Source organism: Rhincodon typus, chromosome 15 (assembly GCF_021869965.1).
Source record: "Rhincodon typus isolate 14 chromosome 15, sRhiTyp1.1, whole genome shotgun sequence".
NCBI classification, from domain to species: domain Eukaryota; kingdom Metazoa; phylum Chordata; class Chondrichthyes; order Orectolobiformes; family Rhincodontidae; genus Rhincodon; species Rhincodon typus.
In genome coordinates this window covers 46,987,740-47,001,524 of record NC_063346.1, presented here as the reverse complement: position 1 = coordinate 47,001,524, position 13,785 = coordinate 46,987,740, and the positions used below count along the sequence as shown (strand labels likewise).

Below are 13,785 nucleotides of genomic sequence, written 5' to 3'. Positions count from 1 at the left end.
TCCAGCTCTACATCTTGTTATCTCAAATTTTGCACAAATGTATTAAGGAGCGCCATAAAGCAAAAGATACAAGTACAAAGAAGGAAAGTCCAAAGAGAGAGAATTCTAAACTTATGGCTTAGGCAGCCGAAGATAAGCCATTAAAGTTGGAGCAGTTAATCGCAGGAATAATGAAGTGGCCAGTATTGAATGGGTAAAGTGATCATAAAGTTTTATTTTAACTTTTTCTCATGGAATGCTGGTGTCACTGGCACTGCCAGCTATTGTTGCCCAACTCTATTTGCCCTCAAACTGAATGACCATGTCAGAGGGCAGTTAAGAGATAAAGGATCTGATTCACTCATAGGATAGAGTGGATAAAGACAGCAGATTTCATTCCCTAGAGGACAGTAGAGCCTGTAGTGCTGGCCAGCATTATAAAGGTAAAGCCATAAAGAGATTTCCTCATGAGGAAACGAACTTTAAAGTTAAGGGACTATTACTAGGTGTCGATATATGTCAGTGACTGAAGAGATGATAATGAACAGGACTTGGTGTGAGTTAGATGATGTGCAACAGAGTTTTGGAGATGCTTTATTACCAAAGTTTTGGAGTTAAATACATATGCATAGTTCAAAGTATGTTACCCCATTTTTAATCAACTCTCTACTTAGTAACGACCAATAGGCTGACTATCCTACATTTCCTTTGGTTGTTTTCATGCAAAGAGCCTTTGTGATCATGATCAGAATTCATTCTTAAAACCAACACAATTAAATGGCTACAAAAATGTCGTTATTTGGAACCATGGTGTTAGAAGGCAGTGAGAAAACACAAGTGCTTTCTTTAAGTTTTTCAATGTCCTTTATTTGGTCCACAATAGACAGAGTTTTAGGCCAGTTTTTAGTTTCAGTGTTAAACTTCCTATTGCCAAGGAGGCAATGCTGAATGACCTAGTCCCATTTTCCACTTTTAATTCAAGCTTGAACTATATTAATACTAAATAAAAGATGTAATACTGATTTATTTCAGTGTTGTATTAAAACACAATTTTTAAAAAATCCAAAACAATCCAAATTACCAGCATTATGGATACATGTACTGTAATAAAAATAGGAACTGTAAATATTTATACACTTTCATTGTTAAAACATGCCCAAATTTATAAAGTAATAAGTAACTTCATGGCTTCAGAGTTGCCAGGAGCCACTGTTCTTCATCCACAACACAAATTCCAGGAAGCAGTCACAAGTTAGCACATTTTTCAGTTAAATAGCAGTTCCATTGGAAGAGGGTGTCAAATGACAGTTTGTTGCAAATGATGCTACTGTGCTCTACTATGGTGAAGATACTGTTCCTCCTGCTCAACAACGTCCTCTTCCTCAGAAGAAGAAAGTTGCTGCTCTTGCAGCTCCTGATTTTCTATCACAGTTTCTTTTTGCCTGCTGTGGTTGTGCATAGCACAGCTTGCAGGATCATATGTCACACTCAGTCTCACGTGTACAGCAAGCACCACCTCCCCCCCACCCCAGATCTGTCCAAACATTGGAATCTCATCTCAAGAAGGCCTACCATCTGGTTCAGGATGGCCCTGATGGATGAAGGGGCTGCACTGTATCAACACTCAGCTGCAGTCAGGGTGTTGTATACTGGAGTCAACAGCCATGGTTGGTGACGGTAGCCTTTGTTCCTCACCAGACATCCTTGTAAGGTATGCAGTCCTTGGAATGAAGCAGAAGCCCAAGAGTTATCTAGGATAAAGGCATTATGGTAGCTTCCAGGGTACCTGGCACAGATTTCTAAGATACGGTACCAATTATCACAAATGACTTGGATTTTAACCAAATACATGCCTTTCCTATTATGAAGTTAGATACATCATGATACAGTGCTCTCATTGCTACATATTTACAGTCTATAGCATCTTGCACCTGAAATGCTCCAGCAGCTGACCCAGATTGTTTACAGTGACTTTTAGCATCCTCATTCAGTAGCAGCATTGCATTCACTCATTTGAAGCACATGGCATCAAGGACAAAAGACTGCAAGCCTCCTGCACTTTATCTGCATCTTGAGGGGAGCTACTGTTTTCAAATCTTCATTTGGTACCAGTTCCGCAGCCATAGGAGTTTGCTGCTTGTCCTGGGCTTGTAGTCTTGTATGTTCCTGCACAATTTCTGTGGCTATTCATTGTGCAACAGCCACAGCGACAATAAAATCTGTTGGGTGGACCCGTTGGTCCCAGTTCCAATGTGCCTATGTGGGAAATATCAAAAACAAATCAGCTCCTTAGTAACGTAAGCAGTCAGCAGTCACGGCACACCAAGATGACAGTTTATCATAGCCCTCGATATAAGGACATCCATAGGATGCCACTATATGGACCTTTAACATAGTAGACCTTATTCAGACATATGCAGCTCAAGCCATTTCACACAAATACATTCAGAAACTGAATTATTGTAGGATCAATGACAATGGGGACTCCCCAACTTTCCCACTACATCAGTGGCCCCTGATACACCCTTTGGCTTTCAGTGAACAAATGTCCAGGACAAATCATTGGCTAACCCGTTCATGACAGTCATGACTGATAATGAACCAGATCCCTGACTGTGAATCTCCCTGACTTGTTGCTGCTGTTCCCCAGAATGGTTAAAACCAACCTGCAGAACTGACTGGGAGATCTCCCGAGACAGTAATGAGATGCATCTCTGGCACCTAATTGTACCGAATGGCTGACTGGACTGAGATTAGACCCTGCTGCTATCGGACTGCAATGACAGCCCCTGGCTGGCACAGTCCCCCTTGACTGGTGTAAGGACTACTGCCCTTAAACTTTCAGTTGTGGCCATTTGGTTGAAGTACATTGTGTGTCCTTTGCTCAAGCTGTTTGCACATGCTGCAGGTGTGTCACTGAGGTAGCGCGGTGCCATTCAGCACTGTGTCCACCTGCTTAATTGTTCACGGATGGCAAACATGGCAAACTGCCTGCCTTTCTGTCTGCAATAAAAGGCAAGGCTAGACAGAACTACTGTGGTACTGTATATTGTAAATGAGCTGGCATTGTGCAAAAAGGCAAGGTTGAGATGCTGTGAGCATCCAGTTAAGCACCGAGTAGGTAAGTGTGAGGGAAGTAAGCGAAAAGCCCGAAGATGCACCCAATTGCAATGCAAGATAGATGCCTGCCCTTGTGCCCAGAGCAGCCTGGCATCAATCTAAGGTGTCACAGCGCACCAAAGTGCAGCAGTTAAATAGTGACGTAAGTGAATCTGAAATGTGCCATGATGTGGTTAAGCTGGTAACTCTGAGGAGATGGAGCTACCAGGTAACCTCCCTGAATTTCAATTTGGGATTTGGCACCATGCAGCACTGAGAAAGTAGCAATTTTTGTAACTGAGGTGAGATTAGGTAGTAATGAGATGTTAATGTATGCAAATAGGCCCATTGCTGCCTAGTAGCAATATTCTTATCCAGTTGTTGAAGCCCTTGTGGAAAATTGAATGTTTTATTCCTGACATTGAGAATCTAACTTTTCCATCCTGCTATTTTCCCAACTGTCTCACCATTACCACATCATTCAGACCCTGGGAAAATTCCACCCATTGTTTTTTACCTGATTAAAATAATTACATCATTACGTTTTGGTATCCCCTTCTTCAGTTACAGCTCTTTAGAAGCTTGTTTTTCTCTTTATTTAGGTTGTGACTCAGGCTTTGGTTACACTTTGGCCAAGCGACTCCATTCTCTTGGTTTCCGTGTGTTTGCATTGGTGCTTCAAGAAGAGAGCGATGGTGCTCAAGAACTCAAGTCGATTTGTTCTGATCGACTCACCGTCATTGAAATGGATGTAACAAATGATGCAGTGATCCAAGAAGTCCAAAAAGAAGTTGCAAAACAATTGAATAACAGGGGTATGTAAACGATACTCTAGTCAGCTTTGCTGAATTACTTTCAATTCACAATGATGAAGCTGTTTCCAAAATTCAGAACGCTGTATTTCGCTGTTGCCAACCTCAATCTGTAGCCCTGAAGAACGTAGTGATTATCGTCAGTGACAGATATTTTTTAAAAAGTTCAGTGATTTTGATGAAAGTCATTTTAAAATGCACAAGGAAGCCATATGTCTTCACCAATTCCTAAGCATCAAAATTGTAAAATTGATTATATTCTGATGCCAAGAATGAATGCTATGATGAGAGAAACTTTACCAATCAGACCTGCTGAGTTTTCAGGACAATTTAACGATGCAGCCTCCAGAGTGTGCTAATTGATTAAAGTCAGAGACTTGTACAATGTTGTACAGCTAATGAGCAAAACTAAATGATAATTTTCATGTGAATCCGACTAACCACTAGGTGTCTGAAAGAATTCCTAAGTAATGTTTGTCATTGTCCAGTAGGGGAACACCACAGAGTGGCAAGCAATTAGATGCTTCCAAAAAGAGCATTTATTCAACAAAAGTAAACACAAACAAAACGAATAGAGGTTTCAGATTGCCCCCACAATGCCCAAAGACAGTTTTACAGTCTATGATTTCCTGCTGGAACCAGCTCTCATTTACTGGAAGGGGGTGTCAGTCAGCCCCTGTCTGACTTGTAGCACCCAATGCTGATGCCTCTGGACTTGCTGTTAGGACTGTTTCTTTTATTCACACGGGATGTGGATGACCAGGCTAGGCCAGCATTTATTACCCATTCCTAATTGCCCAGAGGGCAGTTAAGAGTCAACCACATTGTGGATCTGGAGTCACATGTAGGTCAGACCAGATAAGAGTGGCAGCTTCCTTCCCTAAACGACATTAGTGAACCAGATGGATTTTTCCCTGACAATTGACAAAGATTCATGGTTATCATGAGATTCTTAATTCCAGATTTTTTTATTGAATTCAAGCTCCACCATCTGTCATCTTGAGATTCAAACCCAAGTTCTAAGAACATTACTTGGTCTCTGGACTAACAGTCCAATGATAATACCATGAGGCTATTGCTCCCCTTTATTCTTGTTGCCTTCTTGAACCACTGCAGTTCGTTGTAAACCATGTACTGTAGATAGATCCACAATGCCAGTAAGGAAGAATTTCAGGATTTTGATCCGGTGACACTGAAGGAATGGCATTATACTTCCAAGTCAGGATGGTGAGTGGCTTGGAGGGGAACTTATAGGTGGTGGCGTTCCTATGTATCTGCTGCCCTTGTCCTTCTAGATGGAAGTGGTCATGTGATTTGGAAGGTGCTGTCTAAGGATCTTTGCTGAATTTCTGCAGTGCAACTTGTAAATGTCACACGCTGCTGCTACTGAGCATTCAGACTTGACCAGTTCGAACAATACTGTTGTTACTGAGCCACTGTTGCTGATAGCCATTAGAAACCCCCACCCAGAACACATTTGACGCCCTTGACAATGTCAATGCTTCTTCCAAGTGTTGTTCAATACTAGTTCATCAGCTGAGAGATCAGCTGGTAATCAGCAGGAGGTTTCTTGCCTATGTTTGAACTGATGCCATGAGACTTCATGGTTTCTGGAGTCAATGTTGAGGACTCCTATGGTACCTCCCATCTGACTGTATACCATTGTGCTGCCACCTCTGCTGGGGACATCCTGTCGATGGGCTAGAACATAGCCAGGGATGGTGAGGGTGGTGTCTGGGACATTGTCTGTCGGGTATGGTTCTGTGAGTATGCCTATGTCAAGCTGTTGCTTGACTATTCGAGTGACAGCTCTCCCAATAATGGCACTAGCTCCCAGATGTTCGTTAGGAGGACTTTGCAGGGTCAGCAGTATTGTTTTTGCCATTGTTGTTTTGGGTGCCTACGTTGATGCCAGGTGATCCTTCCATTTTCATTCCTTGTTCCTTTCTAGGGGTTGATACAACTAACTGGCTTGCACAGCCAAATCAGAGGACACTGTGGGTCTGGAGTCACATGTAGGCCAGACCAGGTAAAGATGGTAGTTTCCTTCCCTAAAGGACATTAGTAAACCAGATGGTTTCATCAACAATGATTTCATGATCATCATTTAGACTCTTAATTGCAGATTTTCACTGATTTCAAAATTCAACCACCTGCCACAGCAGGATTTGAGCCTTGGGGTCTCTGGCTTAATATTCTAGCAATAGTATTACTAGCTTTTCACTTCCCCTGAGGGACTTTGCTCCCCCTTATTCCCCCAGTCTTCATATTCTTAGCATGACAGCCACAGTGACCAACATATACCCAACCACTGGGTATGTCAGTCTTACTGGCAATGATCCATGTTGGTAAATTTAGGAAGAAAACAGGCTTGTAACTCTGAGAAGTGGTGGCATAATCTATAGATGAAGCTGCACACACTCCTTCAAACAGCGAGACATGCAGCACTCATAATGAGGACTATAATTCATTCAGCTTCAGTGTGGGCACTAATTTGGTGAAAGTGCTGTACTCGCTGAATCAACCAAAACATAATATCAAAAAGAGATGCCTGCTCCACTACAACACTTAATGCATTCAGTGCAGTCCATCATAATACTTATAGGGCAGGTGATAGGATGACCATCTGTGGCTCCCACAGCGTCCTTGCAAGTTTCACAAGTTATAGTTCATATTCAGCCAGTGTTAACTTCATTTTTAAGTCACTGCTGCTGACTTCTCCATCATTAAGATACCGTTGCTCAATTTGCAAAGTTCAACAGCTGATGCAAATTTCCTTTGAACCATAGATACATTCACTCTGCATGCATTGCGCATGGACAATGAAATGATTGCAAACTAAATGTAGCTACATTTTGCAAGTGCATGCTTCATGTATTTGCCCCTTTGATGTCCCAGCATCCAGCAGTTGTGGAGACTGTGCTTTTGCCCATCAAATTGACACTGACCTGTCCACCCTGAGCATTGTCCCAGGCATTTTCCTGTTGCAGTTAGTGTCTAGTGAGTCGTAAGTGATTGCAGGGAGCACTGGACACCAGCAGCATCGGGCTCTGCCTGGTTGCCAGGTTTCCTTTATATGTCATAGTATCCTGACAACCCATTTCCGCCCACCCTACCCCCACCCAATGTGGAAATCCACTGCATTGAATTTTACCTCCAGCTTTCCTCTTTGCGTCCCGAGCAGCAACATTACACCTTATTGATGCCCACCATGGTCCTGTACTCTACCCCTATGGAGGTCATGATGGTCACTGCCAATAATTCCCCCACCTCTCCCCTAGCCTACCATGCCCTCTGATGCTGTACCATACTCCTTGTCCCCATCTCAACACTGCTTTCATTCCCCAGCCTTGATTGCCACAACCACTTTTTGCAATGAGCCGCCCTTGCATTCTCCTCTCCCCACCTCTCCTAGGACTGTATTCACGCAAGCATCTGATCTACTTCACTGACCTGCCTTTGGCATGAATGATCAGACCTCTACTCGCTCTCTTTGCAGCTCCCTGACTGATGATACACAATTCCCCTGACTGCATATGGTGGCCCTACAGAACTGACCTGGCGGTATTGGAATTCCCTACAAACAATGACCCTGTACCTCTTTGACTAAACTAGGTTCTACCCCACCATGTAGTTTTCGACAGGGCCATTTGGTTGAATGAACTTGCAGTGTGTTTGCCGCACAAGCAGCTGTTAGATTGATGTTTTGGCATGCTGTACAGCAAGGTAACCCTTGCCCCACAATTGACAGGTCCCGACCAATGGAAAGCCTGTCTATGCGTCAGCATAAAACAGTGCATCAGTAGCGCAGTACTTGGACGCCCCAACCTGTTAACTGGCCTTACAAGGCAAGGCAAGGCAAGGCAAGGCAAAGCAGGGATGCTGTGAGCATACAGGTAGGCAATATATAAGAGAGCTTTTAGTGAGTGTGCAAACAGCTCTGAGATGCAGCCTGGTCCAGTCCATGAGCTGAATGCAAAATGCCCTTGCAGCAACCTTGTAGTGTCAATTGCGGTTATGCCCTGAAATGCAGGTCCCAAATTTGTATGCATCCTGCAAGTGGATTGTATCAGTGACATGAGGATCCTCAGGAGTTGATGGTAACCAGATAGTAGTGTCCATGGGTGAGGGGTGCATGGAGCTTGTGTCTGTGGAGTGTGCCCTCAGATGCTGCTGTGTGGTGACCAACGTGGTGGCTGGTCACGGGCAGTGGTGAGCTGGTGTCACCAAGTACCCGCATTGACTTCCATGTCGAGAATTCTCAACGTCTAGTTTGCTCGTAGCGGATGGAAAGATAGAAAGCTACATATTAATGAGGTGACACCTGCAGTTAATAATGTTGTTAACAAGCAGTTATCCAACTTCATAGGCAATTCACTTCTGCTTCGTAAGAATATCAACTTGTTACCCAGAACTTAGTTAAAAAATGCAGCAAGTAGTTCTCACCCCAAGATAGGCCTAGCTAGAATTCTCATGTGATTGTACAATTTTTGTCATCAGAACCCATGTTGGTCAACCCCTATCAGACTCCACCCTATATCCCTTACTTATTAATGGGAATCAAGGAGAACTAGAAGCTTCTAACTGCTTTTGAAGAATAAGAGTATCCTCAAATTTATGTGCTGCCTTAGGCTAATAACCATTAGCATTTAACATTGTCCTGAGAATTTTGAGGAAAACCACATTTTGAGAATTGTGCTTATAAACCACTATTAAGATGTTTCTTGAATGCTTACATGACGTTCTGCCGATTTACAAGGTTGCTGAAACATATAATTTCAGCCATGCATTCCTGTGAGACTATGAAGGCATATGTTATATTTACTTTGATAAAAGTACTGCTGCTGAATTCAGAGATGAGTGAACTTCCAATAATCACAGTTAATCTGTGGTTGATATTGTAGTTCATAAAAGTTGTATTGGTCAATCTTAATAGGACTGGGTCTCATTGTCAAGTTACCAACATTATTGCAGGACTCAGGAGGGTAGTTGCACAATGCACGAACGATTAATATTTTTCTGACAGCAACCTTCAGGAACAGCTGTTTGGCAGTATCATTCTCCAAATGCAATAAAATTTGGAAATAAGTCCAACTAAAAAAAGACACTTAGCCAGTGGGTCACTAATAATAAATCCAAACCAGATATCCTCTCTCTGGCTGACCGAGATTTGGATTTCAGTTTTTGGTTTGTAGAGAAATGTTCTTGAAATTTTATTGCACTTTCTCAGCAAGTATAAAAACAAAGCCATCATGTGAACCTTTAACCTAAACCGTAATGCCATTTCAACAGTGTCTTTCATGATGACAGAGTTCACAAGCCACGTCTGGCTTGTGTTTAACAACAGTTGGTTCTTTCTAGCCTTGCTTACATTAAAGGGCAGGGTCCCACTCTACAAAATAATAGAATATATAACATTATTTATCTCCTCTATATAGATCCCAATAATCTGGGATCTGGGATCTGGGACCTCATGATTTCATGTCCCTCTCCCACCTCTATTCGATTGAACACCCTCAAGAACATTACAGAAATCAAAACATCATTGTACAAATACCATTGTTTTTAGTTTCTGTTCCTTAGCTAACAACTCAATTCCTCTTCCTGACAGCAGTCTCATATTAACTCAATCTGCTCACAACATTGCAATCATTGGACCCCAAGATGAGATCTCAACCAACTATTCATGTCATTAGTAATGTTGCCTATTTATATCCTGTTGGGGTGGAATGACCAAATGATTCACTCAACACCCAGGAGTTCACTTCCAGCATCAAAGAGTTTATTGAAATTACACCAGTGGGAAGAAACTCTTTGAAAATCCAAAGAAATCTTCACCGAACAAAGGAAGACATACATTTTTATAGAGAGATAGTAAGAACTGCCAATGCTGGAGTCAGAGCTAACACAGTGTGGAGCTGGATGAACACAGCAGGCCAAGCAGCATCAGAGGAGTAGGAAAGTTGACGTTTTGGGTCAGGACCCTTCTTGAGAAATCTTTATACATTGTTTCATCCACCTTTAACATTTACAAATCAATCATGTTAGTTTATTACATTTATTTCCAATTAAGCTAATCATATGACCGCACGGCTAAAGATGGACAGGCTTGTGGTTAACCCCCGGTCCACCATCGTCTCATAATGTTTCCCAGATTCTCTTATCTCCTTTCCTGGGACTTTTCTTCCCCGACGTTTGTCAGCTGCACCACGTTAACTGCCAATTAATTGGATACTTACCTATCACTTAAGGACCTTTTAAATTCCTTGTTAAACTCATTACAAGAAATACGAAAGTATATAAATTTTACTCATTGTTATAATATCAGTTTGAACAAAGTTATTTGGTTACACCTAATCTTAGAATTCTTCAGCTAACAAGTTGTGAGCAGTTTCTTTCTCACTGTGCTTACTAGGCACCCCTATCTTTATCCTTGAGTGTCTTACAATAGGCTCATTCACTCCATATTCCAATGTCTCTTAGTTTCTGTACCTATGATTCATTTCTCCCTGTAATGATATCAGGGCTGCTTTTACTGTCTGAGAGTGGTTTGCTCTCATAATTTTATTTGAATCTTTTCCTCTAATACTTCTAGTGATTTTTTTTGTATAAAATTGAATCTATAACTACTTCAGAATCATTATCTATGATTATTTAATCAAAACCTACTATTGGTATTGTAGCAGATTGATTAAATAATTGGAGAGATTCGTGAATTAAATGTAGTGTGAAACGTTCTTATGTATATCTTATGCGTAAACAACTGCAGCTGCATATTCTATCTCAGTTCTGTTATCTTGGGTCTACAGAGCTATTGTTGTTCTAACTTGTGCTGACTATATTAATCAAGTATTTTCCCAAATTCTCTAAGATTACTGTCAATCATATTCTGCTGCTTTAGCCTCATGCAGCCATTGGCCATGTTGTGCTGCTCAGTCATGGGCATCCCATACACATCCACATAACTTGACCCCCGTCTCAGTGCATCACTGCTGAAGCCCTCATTCATGTCTTCCTTTACCTCTAGACTATTCCAATGCACACCTGGCTGGTTTTCCATCGTCTACCCTTTGTAAACTTGAACTCATCCAAAATTCTGAACCCTGTGGCTTAAGTCACATCTCGGCCCGTTCACTTATCATCTCTGTTCTCATTAACCCACATTGGTTCTCAGTAAAGCAGTGTCTTGATTTTAACTTTTCATCCTTGTTCCCAAATCTCTGCATGGCTGCACACCAAACTTTCTCTGTAATCCCCTCCAGCCCTATAAAACTCTCCAACATCTCTGCTGATTGAATTCTCTTGTTGCCTCTTGAGCATCCACAATTTCAATTGCTTCACTATTAGTGGGCATAACTTCAGTTGCCCAGGCCCTATACCTCCCTCCCTTTCAACTTCATGACCTCATCTAAGATTCTCCCTAAAACCTAACTCTTTAACCTAACTCTTTTGGTCATCTCATCTAATGGCCTGGATTTTCCTATTATTGGTTAAGTAACTTGGATTTTCCTGATCTAAAACCTTGTTGTCATGTTTAAATGTTGCAGCAAATCTTTCCAAGAGAAAAGCCAACATTTAAACTGTATGAGAGGAGAGTGCTGATTGGTAGACACAATGATATGAAGAATACACATCAATGCTGACTAACAGTTAACTGTCAGGCTTTGTTTAAATTTAATCTACACAGGTTGACTCTAATTGGCTGTGGTACTACCATGAGAAATGAACGAATGAATGAGTGTCTCCTATTTCATTGAGTTGAAACAGACATAATGTGTACACATGTTCTTTCTGTCTAGAAAGAACTGGGCCCTGTGTTTAATATAATGCTGATTAGTGAATAAATGGACTGCTCCGATAGCTATCTTATTTTAATGGTACAGGGATGACAAACAGGCATCTTTCTCTTTTAAACATTATCAATGTATTGTGCAGGCAAGGTTCGGTGGCGCAGTGGTTAGCACTGTTGCCTCACAGCATTGAGATCTGGGTTCAATTCAACCCTTGGGCAACTGTCTGTGTGGAGTTTGCACATTCTCCTCATTTCTGCCGGGTGCTCAGGTTTCCTCCCACAGTCCAAAGATGTGCAGGTTAGACGGATTGGCCATGCTAAATTGCCCATAGCGTTCAGGGATGTATAGGTTAGGTGAGTTAGCCATGGAAAATGTGGGGTTACAGGGGATGGGTCTGGGTGGGATGCTCTTTGGAGGGTTGGTGTAGACTTGTTGGGGCAAACGGCCTGTTTCTACACTATGATCAAGGTAAAACTATCACTGCCACTGTGAAGTATTCTTCTGAGTCTCATTATACTAAAAACATGGGATGGATTTGATTTATTTTGAAACTATGTAGCATATAGTGTGCTGAAGACTTGAAATAAGATGGCGTTAAAAAGTTATTAAAGATTCTAGCAATATTTGAAGATTATTTTAAATGATGTGGTTGAATGTTTTTTTATAAAGCCATTATTTTCCCAAGACGTAATAACAATATTTATGAAAAATGTTATTTCAAAAGCAAATTATTTTTCTCTTCTTCTAGGACTCTTTGCATTAGTTAATAATGCTGGCATCATAATCCACATTGGTGACGCAGAAATCATCCCAATAGATGCTTACAAACGATGCATGGAAGTCAATTTCCTTGGAACAGTCCAAGTTACTAAAGCATTTTTACCCTTAATTCGTCAAGCAAAAGGAAGGATTGCTAATATTTCCAGTCCCTCAGGTATGTTCAGTTCAGAGTTGGCTGCAATAAAAATGTAAGCAAAATACTGTTTTTATCCCGATGGAGGCGATGGCCTAGTGATAATATCACTGGACTGTTAATCCAGAGACCCAGATAATGTTCTGGGACCCGAGTTTGCATCTCACCACGGCAGATGGTGGAATTTGAATTCAATAAAATATCTGGAATTAAGAATCTAATAATGACCATGAATTCATTGTCGATTGTCAGAAAAACCTATTTGGTTCACTAATGTTCTTTAGGGAAGGAAACTGCCATCCTTACCTGGTCTGGCCTACATGTGACTCCAGACCCATAGCAATGTGGTTGACTCTTAACTGCCCTCTGGGCAATTAGGAATGGGCAATAAATGCTGGCCTAGCCAGTGAAGCCTTCATCCCATGAATGAATAAGGAAAAAAAAAAGTGGAACTTTTAGTAAGAAACATATAAATTGCACCTTAAGTTGCAGATTGGCAGAAATGTAATTTCTGTAACTGACACCTGGAGTATTTCCTAAAGTTCTGAATTATCTCAGCTTAGAAAAGAAAATGAATAAGCTAGTATATGCTGAGCAATAATGGCCAAGATCTTCCAATCTCCAGAAAGTCAGAGACCAGACGTATGTTGAGAAATGGGCGCTGGGGTCGCTTGGAAGTCCCAACGCACGGAGTATGCAGTTAATGCCCAGGATGCTTAGACTTCAAATTGGTAATTATCATGTATCTGGGACCCTCCAGCAGTGCCCATAACTCAGAAATTATCAGAATCTTCAGAGGATTCTAACTTAGCTCAATAGGTAGTCAGGAAATGTTCAAGGAATTACAGCCCACTCTAACTCCTGACTAACTATAAAACTGACCCTCAATCAACCATGCTGACCCTCCCCACACCACCCCACCCCACAACTCAGTTACTCACACTGACTGCCCGCCTGCATTCCCTGCCAACACCCGACCTCATCCTTTTCCCCAGGCACCTTCCAATCTTCCCCAGTCAGTCACTCCCACCTCCCCAATTTTTAATTAATATATTATTCTTTAAATGCAAAAGCTAGAATTAATTCAGATCCGTATTGTTTATTCATTCTAGGTGTGAAAGTGAATGAGAGATTAACATTTTAAACAGTAGTTTTCAAATGAATAGAGTTGATTTTTATTAACTATCTT

General features: G+C 41.5%; 2 protein-coding genes across 5 annotated transcripts in view; one reads left to right on the top strand and one right to left on the bottom strand.

Moving 5' to 3' along the window:
* zdhhc1 (zinc finger DHHC-type containing 1) overlaps positions 1–13,785 on the bottom strand; it is a 254,802-nt gene that overhangs the window by 68,494 nt on the left and 172,523 nt on the right. The window lies entirely within an intron of this gene.
* Positions 3,685–13,785, top strand: part of LOC109935254 (11-beta-hydroxysteroid dehydrogenase type 2-like) — a 56,224-nt gene continuing 46,123 nt past the window's right edge. The window contains exons 1-2 of the mRNA XM_048606038.1: positions 3,685–3,893; positions 12,432–12,617. Coding sequence (XP_048461995.1) covers positions 3,824–3,893; positions 12,432–12,617 — 256 coding nt within the window. The 5' untranslated portion in view covers positions 3,685–3,823. The remainder of the gene's footprint in view (positions 3,894–12,431; positions 12,618–13,785) is intronic.